The sequence below is a fragment of the Thunnus maccoyii genome, chromosome 12 (assembly GCF_910596095.1).
Source record: "Thunnus maccoyii chromosome 12, fThuMac1.1, whole genome shotgun sequence".
Classification (NCBI taxonomy): Eukaryota; Metazoa; Chordata; class Actinopteri; order Scombriformes; family Scombridae; genus Thunnus; species Thunnus maccoyii.
The window spans coordinates 31,363,427-31,380,027 of record NC_056544.1 but is presented as its reverse complement, the minus strand read 5'-3'; the positions used below and the strand labels follow the sequence as shown (position 1 = coordinate 31,380,027).

The 16,601-nt window shown below is 37.7% G+C and overlaps 1 protein-coding gene across 11 annotated transcripts in view; it reads right to left on the bottom strand.

The window, feature by feature from the left end:
• Window positions 1–16,601, bottom strand: part of LOC121907944 (discs large homolog 1-like protein) — a 139,508-nt gene that overhangs the window by 96,416 nt on the left and 26,491 nt on the right. The window contains exon 1 of one of the 11 annotated variants that reach the window (XM_042427529.1): window positions 6,958–7,171. The exons of the other annotated variants lie outside the window; for them this stretch is intronic. Coding sequence (XP_042283463.1) covers window positions 6,958–6,987 — 30 coding nt within the window. The 5' untranslated portion in view covers window positions 6,988–7,171. Of the gene's footprint in view, window positions 1–6,957; window positions 7,172–16,601 lie in introns of those variants that run through there. 11 annotated transcript variants of the gene reach the window in all.

Sequence of the window (16,601 nt, the reverse complement as noted above, 5' to 3'; positions counted from 1 at the left end):
AGGTAACATTTAATAAGTCAAACAGCATGAAAAGTTATTGTAAGAAAAGACAGAAGTTCTGATGTTCATTAGTCTGAATATTAAAAACATAAACTAACAATAGATAAATAAATGATGGTGAACACTGTAAACACGTCCTCGTTTAGTTTTATCTTGTTACATATATTTATCTTATATACTCAACATTATTACTTACTGTTTCTTTGAGATATGTTACTCATGTCTCCACCCGGTTACTGCAGTTACAGTAAAATCAAGCGCACCTATGTAACAGAGTTTCATGTTTTACCTTTAAGACCTGAATGAACAGAACAAGACGTGTATGAACTCTGTTTCTGTCTCTTGAATCTTGTTTTAATGCTGTTTGTGATGTGTAAACATCAGATTTCCACACAGTCAGAGAAATAATAAAAAGTGTGCGTCCTGGTTTTAGTTCAAGTCTCTCCTGATTGGCTGCTGTCAGCTGAAGAGTCCAGATCACAGACGCCGGTATTCAGCCGACTTCACCGTATTAAACACAGTCGCTCTGTTTGTGTTTACATCATTTAGAGAGGAGAAGTTTACAGCTGTGACAACATGTGAGTCGACTCAGTGACTTTTAGGGGGCAGCCATGTTTAAAACACACATTTCAGTTTTCAGTCCACATAAAACATAATTATCTGTTATCAGCTCTGATATTCTACATCATACACTTCACTGATTCTTCCTCTTTCTGTCTGTCGCTCTAAGAGTCATGAACGTCAGCAGTTAAGTTGTTATAATATAGTTTCCTGTGATATTTTTGGGCGGTAGAGTTAAAATATGACACACACACACACACACACACACACACACACACACACACACACACACACGTCCCTCGGTGATTACAGCTCCTGTGTTTAGTATTTAGAGCACACATGACAGCAGACGTCTCATCCTATAAACTCACGGAGCTCTTCAGCTCCTGCAGCCTGTAATTAACATAAATAATAAAGTCATGTAACCCCAGAGGAGCAGAGCAGAGACCACTGAAGAAGAAGAAGAAGAAGACTTCATATCTGCTGTCGTCTCTCAGCAGGTAAAACAGCTGATCAGATCTCACATCAGCCCAGAAAGCTTTATTTATGGTCAGTAACCTCCAACTGCTGCAGACTGTCTGTGTGTGTGTGTGTGTGTGTGTGTGTGTGTGTGTGTGTGTGTGTGTGTGTGTGTGTGTGTGTGTGTGTGTGTGTGTGTGTATTAGCTGCCTGCTTTGGTATTTGCTCTGTGGTCGTCCTACATGGGTGTGTCTTTCTGTGGTTGGTGTTTCCAAACCATTTTTTTCTGCCATGTCATGCTATTAAAAAAAAAAATGTTGCACCACTTTCCCCAGTAAACCAGTCAAAACTGGACAAACACACACACACACACACACACACACACACACACACACACACCTGTCCATCTGCTCTCAGGCTGCAACTGCAACAACAGTCAGATGGTTGTTTCATGTTCAAACGCCGTCCTGCTTCATTTCCATCAGACACTCATCAGGTTTTAAACCTCCGCAGTACTTCAATTTTCTGCTTTACAGGATTTTGGCTGCAATTTCCTATATTTTTCTTATTGTCAACAAATCTCAAGTTTGGATCCAAACCAACAATAAACTGAACAAGTATTGTGTGTGTGTGTGTATCAAAGCTGATATATCTGATTCCTCCGTTGTTGTCTGAAAACGTTCCTTCATCATGAAGACAGTTGCTACGGTAACTTGTGTAGAAACGGCTCCAAAGAGTAAAAATTAGTCTGATTAGTTGATCCACAGAAAATTCACAGATAGAAAATAAACTATTTTAATAAATGAATAATAGTTTTAGTCTTTTTTTTTGCAGGCTGCAGCTTCTCATATGTGTGTCATGTATCATATTTTAGTATTTTGAACTGTTGATGAGACAAAAGCAGACACGTGAAGGCGTCACCTTGAGCTCTAAGACATTAAAACAGGCAGTTTTAAACTATTTTCAGATATTTTATAGACAAAACAATTAATCAGTTACTCAGGAGAATCTGCAGATGAATCCATAATGAAACTAATGTTCAGTTTCAGTCCTACTGAGGATCAAATCATTATATATATGTTGGCTGTAGTCGATGTTATAACTGGTGTAAATCCTTCAGACGCTGGTGTGAACAGCAGCAGATTCTCGTCCAGCAGCAGCAGCAGCAGCAGCAGACCGGCTGTATTTAGACTGAGCTGACTGTGTTTGGTCCTGCTGAGCCACAGAGCTGCAGCACCGACTTAATAAGGAGCTGAAAATAGTCCCAACACTGAGGCGCTGCCCTACAAACACACACACACACACACACACACACACACACACACACAGTCGGGCACATGATGCCGTGGACACACTGACTGCACAACTTTCAAAGTCGTCATATCGCTGCACTGTTCACGCTGCAAAACTTTCTGTCTTATCTGGAAGTCGTTGACGACATGACTGACTGACGGAGGGTCAAACATCACAACATCTGTCACCAGAAGGAATCCCGACGAGTCTGTCGATACAATGTGTGTAAATAAAGATAAATGAATATTCCTGCTCGTATTACCAGCGAGGACGACAAGGTTACAAATACTGACAGCTTGTGTGTATAACAATGTACCTGACACGTCCCGTTATTCAGTCTGCTTGATATGTTTCTGCGAGCTCTCGGATCTTTCAACAGTTCACACTTAGCGACCGAGCGAACGCCGGTTTGCCTCTGGCGCTTTAGTCGGCGATCTCCAAACACTCGATGAGTGGAAAATCAGGGCATGAGGCTTGTGTGTGTGTGTGTGTGTGTGTGTGTGTGTGTGTGTGTGTGTGTGTGTGTGTGTGTGTCTGTGTGTGTGTGTGTGTGTGTGTGTGTGTGTGTGTGTGGTAGATTAATGCTGCAGGGGAAACACACGAGCATCATGAAGGTTGTTGGTTCAAATCCCTGACGTCTGTCTGTTTGTTTGTTTAACTGACACGGAGAGAAAAACATTCAATACATTAATCAATAACTTCACTATTTATGATCAATCAGGTCATTTTCTACTACAGATATAAAAACATGCTGATTACAGCTTTTCAGTTTATTTAAACTTTATTTATACGAGGCGTGTTAGCAAAACGTGTTGCTTTTCCTGATGGTCAGACGTGGTGAAGAACTTAAAGAGGCACCGCTGTTCTTTTAAAAAGAGATGAATTGATTAATCAATATTGAAACTACGTGTTATATTACAGCGACATCACTCCAGTATCTCCCACTTACTGTCACAAACTGCAGCGAGTGTCCAAAGTGAAATCCAAAAAAACATTTTTTTAAAAAGGCGCCCGGCAGCCGAGTGGTTAAAAAACATCATCTCACTACAACGCTTTGTCAATTAAGCAATTTGTTGATTTTCACCATTTTCTTACATTTTAAAGATCAAATAACTAATCACTTAATGGAGAAAATAATCAACAGATGAATCAATAATGAAAATATTATTCGTTTCTTCATAATAAAAGCATCCTGCTCGTTGGCTTTTAATGTGAAGCCGCAGCAGGAAACGTTGGGTTTTCATCAGCGGTAACTTAAAGATCAGGAAGTCAGATAAGGCTGAAATCTGAGAGTACGAACAGGAACGCAGGAGAGAAAGTAAACTCACAACAGCTTCAATACTCAGACGCAAGGTCAAAGGTCAACAAACCCGCAGAAGTTTAACACCGTGTATTTAAATGGGAGAGTTTTGGGGCGAGGAGGAGGAGGAGGAGGAGGAGGAGGAGGAGGAGGAGGAGGAGGATTTGGGAGCTCAGAGCAGATCAGAGGCGAGGAGGACGAGGACACGGCACACAGAAACAGGATTATAGAGAAGAGATGAAGGCCTGGAGGGATCTGATCCCAGACCAGCAGGAGGTCCAGGACTCAGCCTGGCTCCACATCAGGGACTTAAAACCCAGCATCCAAACCAGGACTGAAATCATCACAACGACTCCTCTACTGAATATTATTAGTGATGAGAAAAACTGCAAAAACACCTCCGACATGTTCATTCTGCATATTTAAGACATGTAATTATTATTTTTACTGGGTTTAAAGTCTTGATATAGTATCACATCTAGAGCTGCAACGATTATTAGTCGATTAATTGATTAGATATGATGAAGAAAAGCTGCAGCTCCTCACATCTGAGAAGCTAAAACAAGGAAGTGTTTTGTATTTTTGCTTGAAAAAGGCCTTAAAGGTGGAGTCAGTGATTCTGTTCCTCTCACACATTAACATGAGCAGAAACAACTTCATGTGAGCACAACAGTCCATCGACACTCTGCGCCTCTCTGCAGCCTCCACACGTCTAACTCGACCTGCGTTCAACGTCTCCGTCAGAGCTGAGACGACAAACAGCTTCACCGAGTCCACAGTGTTTGTATTTGATTCATTCATAAACACATATACAGCGAGACGTTTGTGTGATTTAAACAGCCGCCTGCTCAGATTCACGCTTCACTAAACGCTACAGAAACAGACTGAGAGCATAAAAAACCATGGAGGGTCTCTGTGAGACCGCCCGGGAACAGAAGCGTATAATGGAAACTCTCTCCAGTTCACCAGTCCTCCCACCGTTCACCGGCTGCTGGAGACGAGAGGCTGTCATGTCCTCACACAGACAGCTGCTCTCACGACTTCCCCGTCCTGTGTGCGAGCACCAACGCCGCCTGCAGCTGATTGGCTGGATTAGTGTATCAACACTGTTTGTTTTCACAGACGGTGAGGTGATATTCACTGAATTTGATAAAAAGTTCATTAGATTAGAAAATCTACCTTAAACTATTAATAATCATTCATTTTCTTTCAATCAACTAATCGATGAATCAACTAATTGTTGCCGATTTAAACACAAATATACTTTTTATCATGTTGACTAGTGCTAAATATTCACTCATGTTGATCATATATTATAATAATAATAATAATAATAATAATAATAATAATAAGTAAACGTCTTCAAATGTTTTGTTTTGTCCACAACTCAAAGATCTTCAGTTTATTGTCAGAGACTAAAGAAACCAGAAAATATTCACATTTAAGAAGCTGAATCAGATAATTTTAGCTTTTCCTTCAAAATAAAATGACTCAAAATGATTGTCAAAATAATCAGTGATTAATTTAGTTGGCAACTAATCGATTTCATCGACTAATCGTTGCAGCTCGAAATTATAGCTTGTATTTATATTATCATTATATATGATCAACATGAATGAATATGAAGCACTAGTTAAACTCTTTTCAATATGATGAAAAGTGTGTATCTGTGTTTAAATTGGCAACAATTAGTCAATTGATAGATTAGTCAACTGAGAGAAAATTAATCTATTTTGATGATCAATTCATCATTTAAGTCGATTTTCAAGCAAAAACAGAAAACATTTCCTTTGTTTTAGCTTCTCTGATGTCACCTTATGTGACAGTAAATCTGATCTTTGGACAAACAAGTTAAAGCTGTCAGCTCAGGCTTTAATTAACTGTACGAGCATTTATTTCTATTGTCTAACATTTTATAGACCAAACAATTAATCTTTAGATTTATCGATAATGAAAATAACCGTAAGTTGAAGCTTTATTTATGAACAAAACTAAAATATGAAGTCAGTGGACTTAAACTGAATCAAATGATTTCAAATCTTACACTCTGACAGATTTTAGTAAAATGTTAATTCATTCATTCAATAATAATTGAACAACAACAACTACACGCTGATTATTATGAACTAATTTTCATTTAACAACTTAACGCTTCTTAGATCATTAATATCAAGAGTCCTTGGGTCTCTTAAAAGGTGTTTTATCATTCTAAGTTATTATTATCATCATTATTTATCAGCTAAGACAATCACAAAGGTGTCGTCCTGTACTTGTAAACAACCTTCCAGGTTTTCCAGGACATGTGTGTGTGTGTGTGTGTGTGTGTGTGTGTGTGTGTGTGTGTGTGTGTGTGTGTGTGTGTGTGTGGGAGGGGGGTGGGGGGGGAGACGAGGTATTTTTACAACTTTAAAACAGCTCCACAGTTTATACAGCTGTCCACAGAAACCACCTTCAACCATCAACTATCTGGACAAAACACTTGGAGCTGCTGGAGTGTTTCTGTTTGTCTGGATAATTATAGAAAGGCAGAAAGTCACCTGCAACAAGCCTGAACCCAGGCGTGAAAAACCAGCAATTACACAGCAGCTGACACAGAGATTATACACAGAAATATTAATGTTAATGTGACTTATGAAAAGGGAAGCTAAAGGGCAACGAGAAGGCTGAGCTTTAAAGTTTCATCAGGAGTCATTAATAAAACCATCAAGCATCATGTTTAATTAGGAAAGTAGGGCGAACATTTACTGTATACTGAGTACAATTAGCTGATAATTAGCCTGATCAACCACCGTCAGTAATCAATACAAACACATATTATTTAACCATTAATCAAACCAATAACTAACAGCAGTCAGCCTTTATCATACTTTAAAGGTTATCTGGTGACAAAACGTTAATAAATATACATGTTAGCAGTTTGAATTAAACTGAAGGGGGGAAATATTTCACCAAACTCCCTTTAAGAAATACGACATATTAATAATTCATTACATTTAAGCAAATAAACGTAATTACAGAAACACAGGATAAAAGGAGTCATATGTTGTTGTCTTCCTGTCAATTCGGCATCAATATAATAAATAAAAATTAATGTATTTCCGTATAAACTTTATATTTTGTCGCCTCAACTCTCCGCCAGCCTCGGTTGATTAGCTGCGTTATTTTACCGTTAGAGGACCGCGGGAAAGAGACGGAACCGTGTCATAAATTCAGGTTTATCACTGAAATAAGAGCCGGTTGGTGGATCAGATACACGCCGAATTAAACACCGACTCTTAACGCTGTTAATTCACCGTCTATCGTGCGTGTATGACGGTGTTTGAGCAGTTTTTTTCGGCCGTTACCTTAGTCGTGACGATACAGATGCAGTCCATCGTTCCGAGCCGGGAGTGAAGCCCGGGAACGTCTCATCTCGTGCCGTCCTTCTCCTCCTCCTGCTGCTGCGCGCGCTCCAGCCGGCCAGTTGGCTCACGGTATCATAAATAACTTTACATTCACACGTTCATACGTTCACACAACGACCGACCGAGTCACTATCTACCGGCGGGAGAGTGTGTGTGTGCTCACCGGAGAGACACCTCATCCCTCCCCCGGTCCTCCTTCATCCCGGTATCCGGAGCTCAGCGGGAGCAGCAGGACTCACTGAACCCCGCTCCTCCAGACCCACGACACGTTCACGCTCCACGGGAAATCCTAACTCTCAGGAATTTATGATACAACCTGAGCAGTAACGACCACCGAGGGTGGAAATAACCAAATAAAATAATCTTTTAACTGAAGCCGAGTTAAACTACTGTTGTCTTAAAGTAACAGTCGAGCCATGTTTTGCTATTTAAAGTGATTATTAACGGATGCTTAACACATAATTGCATTTATTCCGACAGTACCTGAATGCAACATTAAAATACCTGTACAGTGTTAGTTTGTTTATGAGATCAAAAGATTGTTTTTATATGGAAATATGATGATATTATCATTTATTAAACCAAACAATGAGGGTAAAAACAATTAACTAAAATACTTAATTTAAAATCTTGTCTCTTTTCTTCTGCCTTTTCATAATATGAAGACATTACTGGTCATACTCTTTTTAATTTATTTATTTATTTTCTCTCTCTATTCATTATTTGTTCTCTGTGCAATTCTGTTGTGTTTGAGTCTCATAACTATGTGTTTTTATTTGATTGTATTTCTTAGTCTCTGTAAAGGACTTTGACCAAATTAACTATAAAGAAGGAACTTCTTACACCAAGTAATCCAGGTATTATTTTCACTTGAAAACAAGTCATTAATTTAAGTTAGCGTTCACTTAACCTTTTGACACTTTTTTCACTGATAATTTGATATAAAGATTCTCTGTCAGCTCTGATCCTCTTATTAAAACTTCACACTGCATTTAAATGTCATTTAGGGCGACGTGGGCTGATCACTATGATTAATGTCATTGTGACGATATTAACGCTGATATCTTCACACACAAATTCATATTCTAATTTTGGCCGACGTATGCAAGATGACAAATAAAATAATCAAACAATGTTCAGCTTATTGATCTGTGTTCCACTGTTATTAATTACATATGACAGAAATCTTAATGTATCAAACTAAAACTGTAATAATTCACTTTGTTTTTCTTCTAAGTTACAATCATTCATTTGACTGTAGAAATGTGTAGAATCATAACAACAAGGAATCAATGGTGGATTAAGATTATTTTGGGACAATTAGTCAACAACTAAACAATTGATTAATCGTTTCAGTCATTTTTCAAGCAAAAAATAATTGATGTTTCAGTTTTTCTTGGTTTTATATTGTAGTGAATTGATTATTTTTGGGTTTTGGACTTTTTATCAGATTTTAAAGACGTTTAAAGACGTCACCTTGTGCTCTGAGGTATCGTGACGGGCATTAATCTCTGACCAAACGATTCATCAATTAAATAACAGTCAGATTAATCAATGATGAAAATTATCGTTACTTGCAGCCGCGTGTGAAAGCACAATCATTTTATATTCATATTCTCCTGTTTGGCACCTGTTGAAGAGTTTTATGGATGGTTTTATCTGCATTACTGTTAAATTATCAGCGTGCAGAGATTTTAACCCTCATTGCATTTAAACGACCGTCTTCATGAGAGTCTTCCTCGTCTCTACCATCCATCCTCACATCGCGGCGGCGCGGCGTCCTACAGGCCACAAACTCATCACAAACGCAAACCAGTGTGTCAAGGTGACATCTTCAGTTTTCATCTTCACCATACACTGCTTCAGTCTTTGTTCTACATTCAGGGATCTTTAAAAAAAAACACACACACAAACGGCTCGTTATTACATGTATGACTCAACGCCAAATGGCTGAGGAGGAGGAGGAGGAGGGGGAGGAGGAGGAGGAGGAAGAGGAGGACGAGTGCGTCGCAGCAGCAGGAGACGAGGCAGCGTGGGCGGGTGGGATCACAAGTATGAATATTTTACAGTTCCATGAATGTGTCATGCGGCTGCGTCCTCCTCTCTCATGTGTGTCATCATATGGCGTGTCATGCCTCGTTATAAAACATTTAACGTCCCCGCAGGATGTGATGTCACCGCTGTTTTACACACCAGCTTCTGAAAAACACTCATTCTCTTCAAATAAATACATAGAAATGTGTTTAAAACTGGGTCAACGAGGTGACATCATGTGAAGAAAATTAACTGGAATCAACAGTTTTATTTATAATAATCGTGACTGTGTTGTTGTTTATATTGTTATTTTTAATTTGATATGTTTTCTGCTTTATACCTTTAATTTTTCTACATTTAGCTGTTCAATTATTGCATAAAGCAATTAAAGCTTAAAGCATTTTTCTGTTAATAAAAACAAAAATACTTAACTTTAATACCTAGTAAAAATGTGAACTTCTCATGTTCAGTCTATAAATGAGAGATTCTGTTTTTGAGATTTATTTATTTTAAAGATGTTGCTGACTGCTGTAATACAGCAACACTAACCTGTAGAGAAGCCCTGAAACTAAACAAAAAGCAACTTGAGTGACAATTAACATCCAAACACTAAAATCTGATCTGTGTTTTCTAACATGAAAAAGAAAACTGGACATTAATCTGGATTTTTACTGTTGTCATACATATATCTATATATATATATATATACATATATCTATATATATATATATATATATATATATAAGTGTGTGTATATATATGTATATAATGTGTACACAAATAGAAAATAAAATGTGATTAAGGTATTTTATTTAATATTGGCAGCCACGGACTTCCGTACAAACGATGCTTTTTCCAGCCGCAAATTGAATCAGGTGTAATTTAATCAGCTCGTCTGCAGCCAAACATCACAATGAGCCTCCTCACAATGTTCATACTGTATAAATACACTATTAGACTTTTATAAAGACATCACAGCTGCAGCTGGTGTTTGTTTATAGCGAACGCTTCATAGTGAGAATTTGCACATATGGCTGAAAAGTAAATAAATATGTTGTTTACTGTAAAACAACAATCAGGTCAGTAAAACTCACTTACAAACTTATAATATGAACAAATGTGATGATGCTTCTTAAAGCAGAACAACATGAAAAAACACACACAGGAAGCTAAAAACATTAAAAAAAAACCTGCACACAAACCAGAACTGAAATCCACATGAACCACCACCATGAAGGTCCTGAACATCAGTACAGCTCCGGTCTCTCTGAGTCAAACTGCTGCAGGACCAAGAGTCCAACACACACAAGTCAAAAGGAGAAAAAAACGCCTGTTGAAAACCAGCGGTGATGGTTCCAGGGTCAGGAGACTGGATCAGGTCATTGATAGAAACATCTAAACATGTCGGGTAAACGCTGGTTTTTTACACTAGAAGACATATTTTTAATACTTTCCTTCCTTCCTGTCAGTCAGACGCTGTTTTAAAGCTCATTTCTATGAAAATCGGCTCGCGGGAACTTAAAACCTGCTGCAGAGAGATAATCCATCAATGCCGACATCCTGTCTGCTTTTAGTCTGAACTGATGTTACTGTTGGACGTGAAGACTGATGGAAGAAAGCTGCACATCCACGTCAAGAACATGAAATATAAAGATCACTTTCATGTGACGCTGTGAGCAAATTAAAAGGAATAAACATTAATATAGTTAGTATAGTTTCATTTTCAAGGCCATTGGAGTGAAATCTGTAAATATCAACTAAAGGGGGGAGTTATGTTATACAAAACATCTGCAACTAACAGTTATCTTCATCATTCATCAATCTGTCAATTAGTTTAGATTCATCAATTAGTTGTTTGGTCTTTAAAATGTTTTGTCCATAACTCAAAGACATTCAGTTTCCTGTCAGAGAGACTAAAGAGTTCAGACAAACAATTAATCCATTATCAAAATACTTGGCAACTAATTGATTAATCGACTAATTGTTGCAGCTCTTTAATAGCAAAAACATCACTATATTCAAAATAAGATATCATTTTTTTGGTTTTCTTATTATTAGTATTGACCCTGCTCGTTAGTGATGTTATTTATCTTTCTGTTCATGTTATTAAAGGTCACTTCTAGTGATTCATCGACATCATTTATTCACTCAGTTCATATTTACTTTTTAGCCACAGAACTACTGTTACATCTCTGACAAAAGCTTTTTCTTTTTTTTTTTTTAATTTTCAGCGTTTCCATTCAGGTTATTTTATACTCAAATGAAAATTGCAGGTGGATGGTAAATTCATTTTATTATTTTGGTCTAAATGAACATTTCTGGGAAAGAAATTCAATCATCAAACAATACAAAAAGTCATTTTCAATATAATTAATGCTTAATTATTTATATGATTTATCCAGAGTTTGATGGATTAGTTTCTGATCTGATTAGTTGAATTCTCACACCGTTCAGAAAGAACACATATCTCATCCCTGAAAGTAGGAAAACACTAATGTGACGCCACACGGATTAGCAGCAACTGTAAAGGTTTGTATAGTAAAGATAAAAAACACGGTATGAGCCTTTAAATACAGTAAAACATGCTGAACTATCTCTGAATTTCATCATTTCATATCCTTAAAACATACGTGTGATTGTTCTTGTTGTCTACGGAAAACACTTTGTGCTCCAGCTTGAAAAGTCCCATAAAAATTATTATTATTATTATTATTATAATAAATGAAAACATGATATTTAGCAGCAGTAGATCCGTGCTGTCAGTGTGAAGCTGCTCTGAGGACAGGAGATGTACTGTTCAGACCCGACAACATGAACCAGAATGAATGAAGCACAATGACCCCTGACCCCTGACCCCTGACCCCAGCACAGACGGCCTCAACATGCCGCCGCCGTGTTTCTTTCTTCATTTATTGGAGCTACGACATGAAACCAAAGAGGAAATCCTGCAAGAAGCAGCCGATTCGATTCTTTTCAGTCAGAAACTCTGAAACAAACCTGACGGAACAAACTCAGCAGCACTTTATTTATTTATATTTATACTCCATATCTCATTTAAATATGAATCGAGTTCACATCTGTTTGTTGTTCAGACTAAAACAACAATAAACTAAAACAATAAGCACATAAAAATATATTTAATACAGCATTTTAACACAGTATGTTGAGATTTCTACACTTCTATCTCCAAAGTTTGATGCTGTTAGAAGATATTTACTAAATGTGTGTTGGTCAGTTATCATGTATGTTATCAATAAAATGTTTTTATTGGACTGTAAAAACGTTTCAACTCAACCGGATCTTCAACCTGATAAAGAGCAACATGTATAAAGAGAAGTTAATATATTTGTGTATTTTACAACTAATTATTTAACAACTATAAGTTATAAGTATTTGATCTTGATTATGTATCAAGTCATTAACAGAGTTTTAAATATTTCTTTAAATCTTCCTCCTCGATGTTACTGAACATAAAATATCCTCCAGGTTTATATTCTGACATCAGTTTATATTATTTTATTTAAACATTTTATCATTTTGGCGGATTGCTAAAAAATACTACATTACCCATGAGCCTCGGCTGCTGTTGCTATGGAGACGTGAATTCAAAACGCTTTGTCGTTAATGTTGTGAACAAAACGTGTCGTCATGGTTACTGAAATCACTCAAATTGACCCAGAAATTACAAGTGAGCTGATTAAAGTTTGTAAAATAAGTTTTTCTCATCATCGTAATCTTTAGCTTCTTCCCGCCGTTTAAAGCTCTGTGATTGGCTGATTCTTGCTGAAACTTCTACCCTGAAATCTTTATATCCACAGTCTTAAAGTTTTGACTTTTTTTTACTAAAGAACCAGATCATTTTTTTTATATTTTCAGAGCTGAGAGTCTCTAAACTGCTTCACTTCAGCATCATCAAACTAACTTGACGTCTGTATGAATTTGTCTGATGAACGCTGACATTTCCCGTCCAATAAAAAGAAACGTTGGGAGCTAAAATCCAGACGTGTTTCTCCTTCATCGTCCTGCACCTGGTTCATAGATAATATGAACCAGAGAGAAACACAACAACTACCTCTTTGATTGTTATAGAGAATCAGTTTTTATTATTGATCTTTAAAATAGCAGTTTGACAATTTAATCTGAACTCAAACTCCATTATATGGATGTTTTTGCTACCAGTAAACTCAAATACAACAAATCAAAGCAAATAAAACATCTAATCATTAATAGTTAACACAAGAGAAGGCAGATCTATCTGATCAACATGTACGTTAATCTTTTCTTTGTTTTTTAAATGTTCTAAATTTAAAGTGTCACGTTGTGTCGTCTCTGTTTGTTCAGCTGATTTCTTCTCTGGTTTCACGTCTTACATCACTAACATCGATGTGAATGAACCACAGCGACACCTTGAGGCCGTCTCTGGGGGAACCTGACCCCTGACCCCTTGACCCTGGAACCAGAAACCCCGCCCCCCTCTCCGATGGACCAAAAAGCAACATGAGGATTGGATGGGACATGCGGCGAAGGTGAACGACACCGACACCCCCTCCCACCAACAACAGCAGCAGCAGCAGCAGCAGCAGGCGTCCAGTACTTACTTGTCCGTCTCGGTCGGGCGAGCGGTTGGCCTGCGCCAACGTGTAGAGGATTTCGTTTAGGAGGGGCGAGTCCTACGAGTGACGTGAGGCGTGAGTTTACAAACCAGAGAAAGAGGAAAGAAAGAGAAGGCGTTCAATGCAAACACAAAGACTCACACTGCTCAACACTGTCTGTGGTTTGTTTCAGGTTATTAACAGTTAACATTTAACAACCTTCAATCAATCTGATATTGATCAAGTCTGGATCAAACCGCTTCCATCTGGTTCTATATGGAGGTTAAACAATGACTCATATCTTTACTGTCTCTGCCAGAAGGGGGCGACAAAGTCCTGAACTCCAGTTTTAACAGCAGCGGCTTTAAGTGATTTAACTTATTATATTCTTAATCAATAACTATGAATCTATTCACATTATTCATGTCATGTCTTTATTTTCTGCACCAAAGTATGAAGAGTCGTATCAATAAGCAGTATCAATATCAGTGTAACGATACCCGTCCCTACTTATCACACCTATAATCAAACCAGTAGCGCGCACACACACACACACACACACACACACACACACACACACACACACACACACACACACACACACACACACACACACACAAGCTGTACTCACAATAAGAACGTTTGCTCTTCTTTAAGCAAAAATAAATAAATAAAGTGCAAAGCTCAGGATGCGTCAGATGGAATAAAAAGAACAAACAAAAAGGTTCAAATGGTCACAACAGCAAAGTTTCTACCCATCATGCACTTCAACTTTTAAACCTTCACTTAGATTCACTAAAAACTTACATTTGTGTATTGATTGGTCTTTTTGTGTTCTGTTTTATACTGATCATTTTTTATATATATATATATAAATGTTCTTTGTTTTTCTTTGTTAATAATATTTTTTGAAGCACTTTGTAACATTGTTTTAAAAAGAGCAAAACCAATAAAAAGGTAACTGATATTCTTATAAAGCTTCTTGTTCTGTTAGCTTAGCTTAGCACAAAGACTGGAAGCGGGGGGAAACTGCTAGCATAGCCCCAACAAAAACAGAGAACTTTATACTTTCCAAACTTCAGCTTTAAAAAAAAAAAAAAAAAAAAACGTATTTCATACCAGGAAAGAAAAGGACATTTGTGGATTATTTTCCAAATTTCGGTTAATCCCATAACCTGTTATGGAAACATGGGATTACAGAGAGATGACAGACAGTCAGATCCTCCCGCTTTGTTTAATCTCACCTCAAACCAGACTCCAAATTACAAATATAAACGGATCTTTTACTAAGCTGCACTTTGTTCCTCTCACGCAATCACTGTTTTTACATTGGAGACCCCCCCCCCCCCCCCCCCGCCACCCCCCACGTAAAGCAAGTTTACAAAAAATGAGTTTTTAATACTGTTTTGGGGCGCTGACAGCAGAAGTCTCCTTTAGTTTGAAGTCTGGACTGTTAGCATGCTTTGTTGTTGAGATCTGAGGTTGCAGGTAAACAGATGGATGCTGGAGTTAGACCATGTAGAGCTTTGAAAGTAATGAATGAATACTGAAGTTAACTGGAAGCCAATGATAAGAGGCTAAAATGGTTTTTATGTATCATGATCTGGTTTGTTTGATCCAGTCTGTCTGTATAACCTGAAGGTAAAGACTGAATTATAATAAACACATGAATAACTTTCTCCAAGTCAGAGAATTATAGTAACGATCTGATTTTTGAAACCATTGAACCAGTGAACTCCTTTACTGATGATCCAAAGTTAAACTGGAATCAAAGATGACTCCTTCATAAAAACAAATGTGTGTCTGATGTGTCTGATCATTGAGTTGGAAGAAGTTAAGTTCAGTATTTTACATCCTTTAAACAAGTCCTGCAGAATAACAACAGACTCAACACATCCTGCAGACTCTTCTGTCCTGCAGCAACAACAACAAACATTTTCCCTCCGAGGAGATTTCTGACTCATCGAAACCTGCTGAGTCAGCAGAAACTGTTTCATTCTGTAGTTTAACGTTAATAAACTACAGCTGCTGGAGGGACGAGCCCCCGAATACTGTAACTACACCAAACCCATAATACTTATTTTACTGTAAGAGGACTTTTCATGCAGGACTTTTACTTGTAATGGAGTATTTTTACACTGATGTATTGGTACTTTTACTGCAGTAAAGTATCTGAGTACTTCTTCCATAACTGGTGAAGCATTTGATTCAAGTGTGTCTGATTTGTACAAGATAAATCAACGACTGATGTGCCATATCTTTAATTAAAAATGCCAAAATGTGCAGCTACATTAAATGTATGGAACCAAATATGCAGCCAGATTTACTCAAACCTGTTTAACATCAACTGTGTGATTTGATTATATGAACTTTTAAGTGTTCAAAAGCCTTAAAAACAAACTTCCCTCTGCAAACAAACAATCCAGAGACGCTTTAACCTCAGAGTTCAACACAGCAAACCTCCGACCTGCTCGCTGCTCCTCCTCCTCCTCCTCCTCCTCAGTACTGTAAACGTGTTAAATGTGTCATCCAGATGCCAAAGAAACATTAAAAAAAAAATGCTCCTGAGTGATGCTGAGTGGAAAAAGCCAAGAAACAAAACATGATGAGAGCAGAGAAAAGACGAGCGGAGCGATGACGCAGCAGCCTTTAATGTTTTTATATGTGAATACTTTTGATGTGAGTCGATGCACAGCTCATCAAAAGTTGCTGCACTCGCACCGTTTGACTTCAGCGTTTCTACACTTTCAAAAAAAAAAAAAGAGGTAATTACACCAGAAGCAGCTAAATAATATGCACATAATCTTCATTTCTTACAAAGTCTGCACAAAGTCTCAGAGTCTGTTCAACGAAACATCAAACTCAGTGATTTTGTTTTTCTTGCTCTAACTGCTGCAGCTCGTAGCCGAGCCTCGGGTCAGCGGGATATGTTAAAATTAGCGATGCTCCAGATTATTC